At 51.4% G+C, this 11,700-nt stretch overlaps 3 protein-coding genes across 7 annotated transcripts in view; 2 read left to right on the top strand and 1 right to left on the bottom strand.

Annotated features, from left to right (window-relative positions):
- Nucleotides 1-2,942: 2,942 nt before the first annotated feature.
- LOC102543123 (WD repeat domain 54-like) lies at nucleotides 2,943-7,754 on the bottom strand. 4 transcript variants are annotated; one of them, XM_072937542.1, is made up of 4 exons: nucleotides 7,598-7,702; nucleotides 7,079-7,359; nucleotides 6,328-6,457; nucleotides 2,943-3,659 (listed from the first exon to the last, which is right to left on the bottom strand). In XM_072937542.1, exons 2-4 carry the CDS (start codon nucleotides 7,298-7,300, stop codon nucleotides 3,565-3,567), a joined length of 447 nt encoding a protein of 148 aa, XP_072793643.1. In that variant the 5' UTR covers nucleotides 7,301-7,359; nucleotides 7,598-7,702; the 3' UTR covers nucleotides 2,943-3,564. The 4 variants fall into 4 exon arrangements, with proteins under 4 accessions (XP_072793643.1, XP_072793641.1, XP_072793642.1 ...); XM_072937540.1 differs by lacking the exon at nucleotides 2,943-3,659 and having other exon boundaries at nucleotides 5,583-6,457; nucleotides 7,669-7,754; XM_072937541.1 differs by lacking the exon at nucleotides 2,943-3,659 and having other exon boundaries at nucleotides 5,583-6,457; nucleotides 7,647-7,704.
- Nucleotides 7,749-11,434, top strand: LOC107032938 (uncharacterized protein C2orf81-like). 2 transcript variants are annotated; one of them, XM_072937544.1, is made up of 4 exons: nucleotides 7,749-7,913; nucleotides 10,058-10,282; nucleotides 10,369-10,587; nucleotides 11,027-11,434. In XM_072937544.1, exons 1-3 carry the CDS (start codon nucleotides 7,896-7,898, stop codon nucleotides 10,573-10,575), a joined length of 450 nt encoding a protein of 149 aa, XP_072793645.1. In that variant the 5' UTR covers nucleotides 7,749-7,895; the 3' UTR covers nucleotides 10,576-10,587; nucleotides 11,027-11,434. The 2 variants fall into 2 exon arrangements, with proteins under 2 accessions (XP_072793645.1, XP_072793644.1); XM_072937543.1 differs by having other exon boundaries at nucleotides 10,049-10,282.
- The window catches only part of LOC102538218 (retinol dehydrogenase 12-like), a 305,649-nt gene continuing 305,098 nt past the window's right edge, over nucleotides 11,150-11,700 (top strand). The window contains 1 exon segment of the mRNA XM_072938383.1: nucleotides 11,150-11,277. Within this exon segment, the coding sequence (XP_072794484.1) occupies nucleotides 11,150-11,277 (128 nt within the window).

Genomic DNA, 11,700 nt, shown 5'->3' with positions numbered 1-11,700 from the left:
AGTCTCCAGACTCCTGAGGTGGCCATTAGCCCACAGTCCTTTTTAGCCCCAGAATAACCAAAAATCCAAATGTCCATAATCCAAATGTCCCCTAACAGTATAATGGGTAAATAAAAGGTAGTATATTCATCTTGGGAATACTATACAGCAATGAAAATTAATAAACCATAGCTACGTATTTAACACACATAGTGCTGAGTGAAAGAGGCAAAATGAAGAATGATAAGTATCGTGTGATGCCACATACATAAAGCTTAGAAGGTTGCAAAACGTTTCATGCTCTCTGTTGCTCATGGATACGTAATTATAGAGTAATTTGTATGAGACCATGACTGGAAATGATAACACCAGGTTAGAATAGTAGTTAACTCCCACGAATGAGACTGGTGAGAGGTTCAAAGGGACTACATATATGTCTGTGATGCACTTTTACTTAAAAAACAAAAACTGAAATATGGCAAAAGCTGCAATCAATAAAGTCAGATGGTGAGTTCTTGGGTATTTATCATATATTTATCTATAACTTTCTTCATGTTTGGAATATTTTATTATGATAAAAAGGAGAAAGCAGTTGCTCACCTAATAATAGACCCTCCGCCCACTCACCTCCCCACCTGACAAACTCTCCTCCATCTTTGATCTCATCTTCAGTATGTTTCTTTTTCAAAGTAGAAGCCAGATGCAGGTGACTCCCAAACCTGTATTCAGCTCAGACACCTTCTCCTACCTGACTTCCTGTCAGATGTCCCCACTGGGATGCTTCTCAGACACCGCATCCTCAGTGCAGCCAAAAGTGCCCCCTCCCACTGCCTGTTGCCCATGGCTGGAAGGACACGTTGTGAGACAGTAGCTACCCAAGCATCTTGTTGAATCCTTTGGATGCTGATGATAAAGAAGAAGATCTCCCAAGCTTCTTAACAACAGAAAAGGTTTTCTACAAATCAAAATCAACCTGACAGCAGACTTCCTATCAGCAATGTGACATACTAGAAAACAGCCACTAGAAGCAATGAAACTTCTATGCAGAGGGCCCCAAAGAGAGAACTTTAAAAGAGTTTTGATTTTAAAAAAAGAAAGAAAATTAAAAAAGATTTATACCATACCATTTATGTAAACTAAAAACATATATACAAAACAGCCCTGTATATTTTACATGGATCCATAAATGATCAATAACAAATGGCAAACATACAAGAGAAAGGTTTGTTAGGGGAATTGGCAAAGGGATGAGGATAAAGAGGAAGAGACAGACAGAAAAAGAGTGGGGCCTGGTGCGGATCTCTCATGGTAATGGCCACGAAGGGACCTGCTCTTGAGGTCCAAAAGGGGTGGGGGGAATCATTAAAAAAAAAAGAAGGAAAAGAAAAGTATTCCCAAATTCAGAAAAAATTTGAGAGTCAATGAATTAAATGATGAGTTATAAGATTATTGGGAGAGATGGCAGGGAGAGCTTGCAGGGACTTAAAGTCAGGTATTTATTTTTGCTTAGAAAATTGAGAAGTTTCAAGAGATATAGTAATGTATTTGGCCCAAATTAATTCCTATCCCAGATTCCCTAAGTGAAAGCTGAAGCCATGGTAATCCTGGACCAGAAACTCAGGCTGGTGGCATCTTACCTGGCTCCTTTAGAGCCCTTGAGAGGAACACGTGGCCAAAGAGGCAGACATTGATGAGGCTGATGAGCTGTTTCCCCACTGCTCACAGCCCCTCGCCAATACCCACACGTGTGTGCATGAGCCTCTGTTCCATGCCAGGAACTGTACCTTTATTACTTCCTTTAGATTTCACTAAATCCAAAGTTCGCTGTATTAGGTGATGCTAATACCATTAGTTACAGTTATTCATTCATTGGTTTGTTCATTCAACAAATATTTGTAGGCTAACCATTCTGTGCCCACCTTAGTTCTAGGCACCAAGAGAAAAATCAGTAGGCCAAGCAGATAAAAACTCTGCTCTATAAAGAGCTTACATTTTTGTTGAGAGAGATAATAAAAAGAAAATATAAGTTTGTTGGATAGTAGTAAGTACTATGGAGAAAAATTAAGCAGTACAGGGAAATAAGGGAGACAGGACAAAGCAGAGAAAGTCAGGTTGGGGAAGGCCTCATTAAGAAGATGACATTGCAGCAAGGATTGGAAGAAGGTGAGGGAATGAGCCATGCAGGTAGCTGAAGGACAAGCAAGCATCCTAGACAAGGGAATAGCAAGTGCAAAGGCCCTGAGGCAGGAGTATATTTGGTCAAGGGAAAGAGAGAAGGCCAGCGTGGCTGGAGCAGAGTGAGATGGGGGTAGTAGTGGATGAGAGAAATAAACGGAGTGGAGGGCCTTGTCAGCACCTTTCAGGGAGTCAGTGGAGTTGAGCAAAGGAGTGACACGATCTGACCCTGTTAACCAGAACCACTTTGGTTGCTGAGTTGAAGTCTGTAGAAGGACAAGGGTGAAAGCAGGGGAGCAGATAGGTCCCTATTACAGTGATCCTAGCAAGAGACAGGAGGCTTGGTCCACAGTGGGAGCAGCAGAACTGTTTGGGCAAGGTCAGATTCTGGATATGTTCAGAAGGGGGAGCCATATGAGAATTACACTGATGGACTGGATGTGAGGATAAGAGAAAGAGTGGATTCAAAGGTGATTTGGCTCGAGCAGCTAGAAGGATGAAGTTGCCATTTTCTGGGGTGGGAAAGGCTGCAGGGGGAGCAGGATATGGAAAGATGAGGAGGTGGGAGGCATCCCAAACTCTCACAATGTGAATGGGCTCAAACCTGATGTAAGCCTAGGTCCATGTGACTCCAAAGACCTTTCATCTTCAGTCCCTCCACACTGACTGCCCCAGGGAAAAGGCAGGCAAGAAAGGTCCTATTCCTGCCCTCCTCTGCCTTCACCAGGTCAGCACCGTCTGGGCAAATGACACCTTCAAACACTGGACTGTAGTTAGTTTTGACTCTGTTGCATTTTTTTAAACATTTTTTACTGAGTTAGTCATTTTACAATGTTGTGTCAAATTCCAGTGTACAGCACAATTTTTCAGTTATACATGAACATACATATATTCATTGTCACATTTTTTTTTCACTGTGAGCTCTCTGTTGCATTCTTTAAGCTGTCCTCATCTTCAAAGATCTGTCCTTTTAGTGGAAAAGCATTATCACTTGTCATAGGTCTTAACCGATGAGATTCCCAAATCACTGACCTGCCCTGGGCTCCTCCCATGGGCTTCCCATTCTACCAGAGTAAACCATTCAATGTGTTCTGGTGATCTGCTGATGCTGGGTATCAGGGCTCAGCTGGAATGTCCCTCTGCTACACATGGTGTCTGCTAGGATGTCTTGTGACGTTGTGATCAGGTCTGGCCTCAGAGGGTGGGACCTATGCAGTTGCACAGGGCCTCACACTGAGTGAGATCCTGCAGTTGGCTTAATGCTCTGCTCTTGCTGCCTTGAAATTCCTAACCATGTTAGAACAATAGACACTATGTTTTCATTTTGTGCTGGGCTCCACAAATTATGTAGCTGATCTGGCTTGCCATCAGAGGTTGGCTGGAACTGAAAAGTTCAGGATAGCTTGCTGGTCAAAGCAGGGTAGCCTGGGTCCTGTGGTGTTGCCTGCAGGCACCTGGAGGCACCAAGTAGAAACACTGGGCCTTGGAGGAGCAGTTTTGAGAACCTTCGGGGTAAGGAAAAGAAGGCTAGTTTTGGATAGACACAGATTCAAATTCCAACCACATCACCTAAGCTCCATTTAAGGGCAGATTTCTTAACCTCATTAAGCCTCAAGCGGCCTCATCTATTCATTAAAGAATGCTACCTCACAGGGCTGTCGTGGGAATACAGTGGGATAACATACTTAAAGCACAGGGTCCGGCACTTAGCAGGGGTGCAGTAAATGTTTGTTCCAACCCCTGTGGGGGAAGCAATCTGGTTTTCTGTAGGGCAGCCTGAGCCATGGAGGCCCTTAAAGCTCCTGCCATCCACGCCCTTCACTTGACTGCTGCCCACTTCTCTGTCTGGCAGAGGTCCTCGTTACCACCTCTTGGCTCATACCACCCTCACCCTGGCAGCGGTGCAAGATGGGTTCCGCACCCATGACCTCACCCTCGCCAGCCATGGTGAGTACGTGTGTACATGGGGGATGCCGGATGGTGAGAAGAGGCGCTGTTGGGTGGTCTCCTTCCTCCTCCCCTAGAGGAGAACCCCGCCTGGCTGCCCCTTTATGGTAGCGTGTGTTGCCACCTGGTGGCTCAGCCTGTCTGCATGATTCAGCCTACTGCAAGTGGGCCCCTCAGGGTGCAGGTACGGGGCCCTGAGGAGTGGAAGGGAACAGGGAGAAGGCAGAGCAGCCCTGAATCACCTAGGGATCCAAGGACTATTGAAAAAGCGAGATCTAGGGGGAGGGGGAAGAGGCATGGCCAGAAGAGGGGAGGGTCAGGCAGAAGAGCGGGCAGAAAGGAGCCCTTTCTCTCTGGGGGGCTGGGAAGGAGGGTGATGAGGGGGGATGTGATTCCCCTGGGAAACCTCGAGTCATTTACGCAGCAAGCGGGGGAGCTGCAGGTCTGGGTATGAGTAGACACCTTTGTACACATCTGGAAGCTGAGCAAAAGCCCAGAGAGTGGCTGCATTAATAATTCCAGCACTGTTGACTCATCTTTCTCAAGTTCTTTGAACTCTCAAGAGTTTTGAACACTTTACACTAGTGCAAATAACAAGGACTCTGCGGTTAGAGCTATACATAGCCTGGGTTCAGGGTGTAATCTCAAGCAAATGCAGGTAAACTTCTGTCGAGTTTCAGTTTCTTTGTCCGTAGAATGGGCTTAAGGAGCTGTTAGGAAAATCTTATTAGCTAGGTCACACACCCGAGAAGCGTCTGTCCCATAGTAGGCTCGTAGTAAATTGTCCCTTTCAGAAGGTTTTTCCTTCCTATTAGACAACTTGAGGAAGCTTCCTCCTTCTCCACTCCTGGGTTTCTCGCCCTGATTTGCCTGTTCCTTTCCCACAGAGGCAGGAGAGGCAGGCCCAAGACTCCAGAGCGACCCAAGGCGGAAAAGGCGACGTCACCTAAGGTTCTGGTGCCGCAGGGGGACATCGTGCCTGGACGGCTCACTGAGACGGAGGCAGTGGGTGGGTCTCAAGGCTCGCGAGGAGGGTGAGGAGGTGGTGGGTAAAATCATGGACGAGCTGATAGACCCAGTGATGGATGCCACCTACAAATCCTACCTGGAACAGCAGGTGGGCCTGGATCCCCGTCCTCCAGACCCATCTCCTCTCTCCCTGACCCCTGCCTGCTGGACTGGGGCCACCCTCTCTCGCCTCCGCAGTGCATTCCGTACACTGTGAACAGGACACGGGAGACCATACTCCATGTGGTCCAGATGAGATTAGTGCCCCAGGATGAGGGAGAACCTCACCTAGCAGAGGACCCCACGTGGGCGGAGGACGAGGAACCCTCACCTTGCCCGATTGACACCTGGGCTCGGGGAGCCGTGCCCGTGCGGTGCGCGCCCTGCTCGGTGGAAAGGAAGAAGAGCCAAGGCAAAGCAAGCCCCGCCCCCAGCTCCTTCCCACCTCCCGCCCCCACCCCCGCCCCCGCCATGTCCTTTTCTCTTCAGGGCCTCTCTGGGCTGCTCCAACCTTAGTTCCTCTGTCTCCTTCCTGATGTAACACTTCTCACCTCCCACCTCCACCCCAGTGTATTTCCCCAGGACCAAGGGAGCACGGACCAGCTCCCTTTAGGAAGATCTTGGATGGATCCAGACTCTGAGGAGCGGATGGAATCTTGGGAGCATTCTCAGGAGCTGAGAGTCACCCTGGGAACCCCACCCACCCCGAAGCAGTTGCAGGAGACAGGGCCTCAGGGTCTTTCAGAGGAACGAGACGTCCAGGCGAGGGGCCACCTATCCTCCATCACATCCTTGAGCTCGAGTAGCCCACAGGCAGAGGAGGTAGCGCCTGCCACCAGTCCTCACCCTTCTCTGGAGTTGTCTCTGGGAGCCAGCCCCCAGGCCTCAGTCGAGAGGGCACAGCCCCTCAGCTCCCAGTTCTCCCTCAGATCTCTACTATTACACACCCAAGCCTCATGTGGCTGGAGACTGGCCGGAGCCCAGGAACGAGGAGGTGCTCCGAATCGCCCGGGGTGTGTTGGTGTCGGGCCCTCTTTAGATGGCGCCGCAGCGCTCAGCCCCTAGCCGGGTTCCTGCTGCAGCAGCCCTGGCGCGCGGGCCCGCGGCTCGGTGCACCGCCACGCAGAATGGGCCGCAAGCCCGCGATGGCGCCCCTGGATGCGCTAGCTTGCGGAGGTTCCGGTTCCAGAGGCCGCGGCGCGCCCCCCAGAAGCCTACTGCAGGCGCCAGCGGGGCGAGAAGACCGAGGCTCCAGCCGGACCGCCAGCCCCCACTCAGTCCCACAGGAGGCACCTCCAGAGTCCAGTGCATGCCAATAGACCATGACAGAGCCATCACACTTGTACATCTGGAAGACAGGGGTGAGGATGGGGTCACAACTCAGCTGACCTTTGCTGAGCTCTGTGCTGACTACTCTGCATATACTCATGTTAGCCTTAGCCCATTTAACCCTCAAAACCACCCTGGGAGGTAGGTACTACTTTTATCCCCATTTTACAGAGGAGGACACTGAGGCTCTGAGAAGTCAAATTACCCAAGGACATGAAGCTAGTAAAGGGGCAGGTATTGGAGATGGCACCTGAGAACTGAAAAACAAGGAAGGAGAGAAGATGGGCAACAAGGCTAAGCACACTTAAAGTTTCGAAATGTTTAGAGGGAAATGGGGGAAAGGTCTAGGGGCCTTGGGGAGAAGTTGAGAAGACTCTAGTTGGGGAGGGCAGGAAGGTTCTCTTCTTGCCTGTATTCCTCAATGTGAAGTGAGTACCAGCAATACTCGGAAAGGGAGGGCACACCAGTGGACCTGGAGGGCGGTGAGTCAGAGCAGGGAGAAGTGGTCAGAACAGGGGACACGACGACTCTTAAGTGTGGAAATTCAGACGGCTAGACAAGGCCTCTTCCTCGGGGTTTGGAGAGGAAGGGCTGGGTGAGGGCTCGTTTCAGCAGCACCGCTCCCAACTCCATGGCTCACCTGGGTGATAAGTGGGGAGCTCACGCCAGCGCCCTCCTTTGCGTGGAGCTGGCGCTGGGCCAAGGGCACCCCCTCAGGAGCAGCGCTGAGAAGCTGGGCGCCGGGTCCATGGACTACGCCAAAATGTGTGAGGTTGCGGACCGGCCGCTGCAGCACACTGAGGTGGTTGCACAGGGCGGCCGCCGAGCCTCGAAGGGGAATGGAGCGCTCCCGGCGGAACATCCCAGGGGAGAGACGCCCGAATTACCAGGCTCACGGGAAATAGGCGACGGCGGAGATTCCTGTGGGGGTTGGGGGCGCTGTTATGAGGCACTGGGAGAGACCCCTGAGTCTGGGTCATGATGGGATGGGGGTCACGTGGTGCGGGGAGGGTATCATGGAGCAGGTTAGGGGAACCCCAGGGCTGAGTCACCAGGCGATGCGGGGAATCTCGATGGAGGAACGGCGATGGCACAGGCCCCAGTGGCCCAAAGAGCCCAAGCCAAGGTGGGATGAAGCGAGGTAGCCCCCAGCCCCTACCTCCCTCCGCTCGGCTCCCCGACGACCCCTGGCCAGCTAGACTTCATACCAGCTGCCCCAAATCGGCTTGCCTGTCTCTAGGAGCTTTGTCTCTCCGGATCCGCCGCTACCATAGAGACGACGCACGCACGCACGGCCGCTGGGTGGGGCCAGCAACCCGGAAGTGCGGCGCGCTGCGCGGCTGCGGGGACTACCGTTAGACGGGGCGGCCGTTAGACCCGGGCTGCCGTTAGGCCAGGGCGGCCGCGGAGGGAGTAGGAAGCCCTGGAGCTGCGGGTTCTGAGCTGCCGCTGTGGCGATGACGGACAAAGGCTCGGTGAGCCTAAGCTCAGCGGAGGGTGCGCCGGAGCGGGGACAGCCCGCTCAGATCCGCGTCCCCATCCCTGGGCCAGCTCGGAGCCACCCGGCGCCCGCCCACCACGCGGGCGCTCGGGATGGTCAGGGAAGCCGCGTCAGTGCGCTGGGGCGGAGAACTCCACCTGCGCCGCTCCCACACAGACGCCCGGTCACACCGGGAAGCTGGGGGAAAGGGTTTCAGTGGGTGGTGCAGAGCCCAAGAACAAGAAGTGACTTAGCGTGTAATAAGTCTCTTACATTGAGTTACCCACTTAAATGGAAAAACCAGAACTGGTCAGGCCCTGGGGAGAGGTGTTGCTAGATGAATGAGCCATTTTGAGAATTTCAGGAGGAAGAAATGGACTATATAACAATGAGGCTACGCTTGAAAGTCAAATTGTTTAAAAGTCAAGACAGTTTAAGAAACAGATTTGAAGAGCATTTGTGCAACAACACTTCTGTCCCCTGCGGTCAGGCCACTTCTAGGCACAGTCCGTATCACGGGTGCCACATGAGAGGCTGGGAGGGGAAGGCTAACCGACTCTCCTCTCCCAGACCTACCTGCCCTGCTCTGGCCAAGCCTGGACTGAGTTGTGGGCCGTTCCCTGGGCTTGCCACCAGCGCTGTTCTCACTAGCAGAGGGGCAGTGAGGCTTAAGGAGTTTTGAGTTCAGCGTGAGGTTTAGGGAACACAAGTTGAAGGAGAATGAATTTTGGGGGAACACCATATATGAGGCATTAAGGTTAGGGGTAAGGAGGCAAAGGTTTGGGAAGATTTTGTTGGGAGGCGAATTTTGGAAGGACTTAGGTTCAGGGAGACTTGTGGGGAAGTGAGAAGACGCCTAAGAATCTGCTAGTAAATTACTGGGTCGTTAATGGATTTTTTGGGACTAGTTTTTTTTTTTTCCTTCTCAGTGGACTTTTCTTGATTATAAAAGGATACAAAATCATGGTAAAAACCTTATAAGCTGGAGAGGGGTGTAGGAAAGAAACATATCCACTGTTAGTTATTTTTGCCCCACAATTTTGGACTTTTCCTTTTCTTCAACACCTGTTGATTTACATATCTGAGGTCATACCTGATGTAATTTTGTGTCCTGTTTGTTTCATTTAACATATCATAAGAATTTTCCTATGCTATTGTAAATTCTTCCTGAAGATTACCTCCAATCATGGGATAATGTTCCATCACATAGGTCACACACAATTAGCCATCCGTTCTCTTTTTCTTAGACCTATGTTTTCAATATTCTGCTGTTATAAATGACATTACAGGAAATATTTTAGAGAATATATTTTTATTTTCATTTCAGAATATGCTTTTTGGTATATCTATAAAATGAATTGATATTTTTGGAAGTTGAGCATCTTTTCTAATGTTGTCATCCACAGTTCCACTTTTATGAAATATGTCCTTTGCTTATTATTCTTGAGGGTCTTACGATTTTTAAAAAATTTTATGTGCATTTTTAATGTATTTCGGGGATATTTATCCTTTTCAATATTTGTTGGAAACATTTTTGTTTGTTTAGGAAGCAGGATAAAGTCAAACTCTGGAGTCAGGCCTGCCTGCGTATGAATTACGACTGCACTACTTCCTTGCTCTCTGATCCTGGGAAAATTCTGTAAAATGGGGATAAAATACTCTAGTATTTTAGTACATACTCTAAAAAGTGTAGCAATTGAATCCGTGTATGTGACTGATAGGCTTTAAGTGGCAGTAAATGGTAATTACTATTACCAGCTTGTAAATAGGAATTTTTTAAAAAGTAAGTAAAGGAATATTTGACCTGTATGAATACACTTTTCTACCCATTTCTTTGTTATTTCTTACATGACTTTTATGCTTAGGTAGTTCTCTCTTACCCAGAGATTATCTCAAGCAAATGTAGATTAACTTCTGTCGAATTTCAGTTTCTTTGTCTGTAAAATGGGCTTAGTGAGCTGTTAGGAAAATTAGCTAGGTCACACATCCGAAAAGCGTCTGTCCCATAGTAGGCTCGTAGTAAATTGTCCCTTTCAGAAGGTTTTTCCTTCCTATTAGACAACTTGAGGAAGCTTCCTCCTTCTCCACTCCTGGGTTTCTCGCCCTGATTTGCCTGTTCCTTTCCCACAGAGGCAGGAGAGGCAGGCCCGACCCCGACGACAGAGTGACCCCGGATCCAAAGCGGAAAAGGCGCTGTTGCCTGCAGTTCCGGTACCGCAGGCAGAAGTCTTGCCTGAGCTCACTGAGGCGGAGGTGGCAAAGCTGAGGGCTCGCGAGGAGGGTGAGGAGGTGGTGGGCGACATCGTGGAGGAGCTGGTGGACCGTGTCATGGATGCCGCCTGCAAATCCTACCTGGAACGGCAGGTGGGGCTGGATCCGCGTCCTCCAGACCCATCTCCTCTCTCCCTGACCCCTGCCTGCTGGACTGAGACCCTCTCTCGCCTCCGCAGTGCATTCCGTACGCAGTGAACAGGGCACGGGAGACCATACTCCATGTGGTCCAGATGAGAGTTGTGCCCCGGGATGAGGGAGAACCCCACCTAGCAGAGGACCCCACGTGGGCGGAGGACGAGGAACCCTCACCTTGCCCGATTGACACCTGGGCTGGAGGAGCCGTGCCCGTGCGGCGCGCGCCCTGCTCGGTGGAAAGGAAGTAGAACCAAGGCAAAGTAAGCCCCGCCCCAGCTCCTTCCCACCTCCCGCCCCCACCCCCGCCCCCGCCGCGTCTCTGTTCTCTTCAGCGCGTCTCTGGGCTGCTCCTGCCTTAGTTTCTCTGTCTCCTGTGCCCGCGTCTTGCCGTCAGTTTTCTTCCCTCTCCCGCCTGGGGTTCCCATCTGAGAGCTGGGCCCCAGCCCCAGTCTCCAATTTCCTACTTTAAACCTAGGCCTACCGTCCCCAGGCTTCTGTTCGAAGCCGCCCTTCCCCAGTCCCGGCCCCTGCTTTCTCGCCACGCACCTGTGCCCCCGCCCCCACCCCACCCCCCATCCCCCCGTGGCCCGCAGCCCCACATCCAAACTGTGGCCCGGTACCAAGTGGCCCAGCGGCTGGGAGGGGGAGGCCGAGTTGCTGGGTGAGCTCTGGGTGGGCCGCACCCGTGTACCCCCGCAGGGCCTGGACCCCAAGGATCAGGAGAGCCAGGATCTTCAGAAGGGGCCTCACCCTGCGCCTGGAGTTCTCAAGGCCAAGTCCCAGGTGGTGAGGAAGCCCACGTTGCTGCCGAAAGCGCCAAAGATGGCTCCTGGTGTGAGCATGTGGAACCCACCACCCAGGAGCTGCTTAGCCCTGCTGAACCTCAACAGGAGGACAAAGAAGGCAACAACACCTCTTGTCCCATCCACACGGGTGCCTCAGATCCCAAGGTGATGGTGGCACAGCTAAGGAAAACTCAGGTCCCCAAATATCATCACTCCCCTCCAAGCACCCGCCCCATCCTGGGCCCTGAACCTCAGGCAGTGGGAAGCCGCCTGCCTTCTGTCTGCCTGCCAGAAATAAACACCTGAGTTGCTTTAAGAATTGGCCCCGTGTCTGTCACTTTCTTCCAAGTGTGTGTTCTCGCAGAACTGGAGAGGGGCAGTTGTCCCGCAGGCCTAGAAGACAGAACACTGACTCCCGGGAATAAGTGCATTACCACCCTTAGGAGACCCTGCTTTAGGGCCAAGGTGACTCCCCAGCAGAGGCAGTCTGGAGAGCCATCTGTCTGTCCACAAAGGAGCAGATGTAAGAGTTTTGAGTGGGGGTCTGCCTCAGTTTGGAGAAGTCATCGAGTCTCATTCCAGTAGGGG

The sequence above is a fragment of the Vicugna pacos genome, chromosome 15 (genome assembly GCF_048564905.1).
Source record: "Vicugna pacos chromosome 15, VicPac4, whole genome shotgun sequence".
NCBI lineage: Eukaryota > Metazoa > Chordata > Mammalia > Artiodactyla > Camelidae > Vicugna > Vicugna pacos.
This window is presented reverse-complemented; position numbering and strand designations above follow the sequence as displayed.

Coding starts and splice junctions, on each gene's coding strand:
- LOC107032938 (XM_072937543.1), top strand. Junction 10,283..10,368: donor AATCCTACCTGGAACGGCAG/GTGGGGCTGGAT, acceptor TCGCCTCCGCAG/TGCATTCCGTACGCAGTGAA.
- LOC102543123 (XM_072937540.1), bottom strand. CDS start 7,300: ATGTTCCGCCGGGAGCGCTCCATTCCCCTTCGAGGCTCGGCGGCCGCC. Junction 6,458..7,078: donor GCTCCCCACTTATCACCCAG/GTGAGCCATGGA, acceptor CCTGTCTTCCAG/ATGTACAAGTGTGATGGCTC.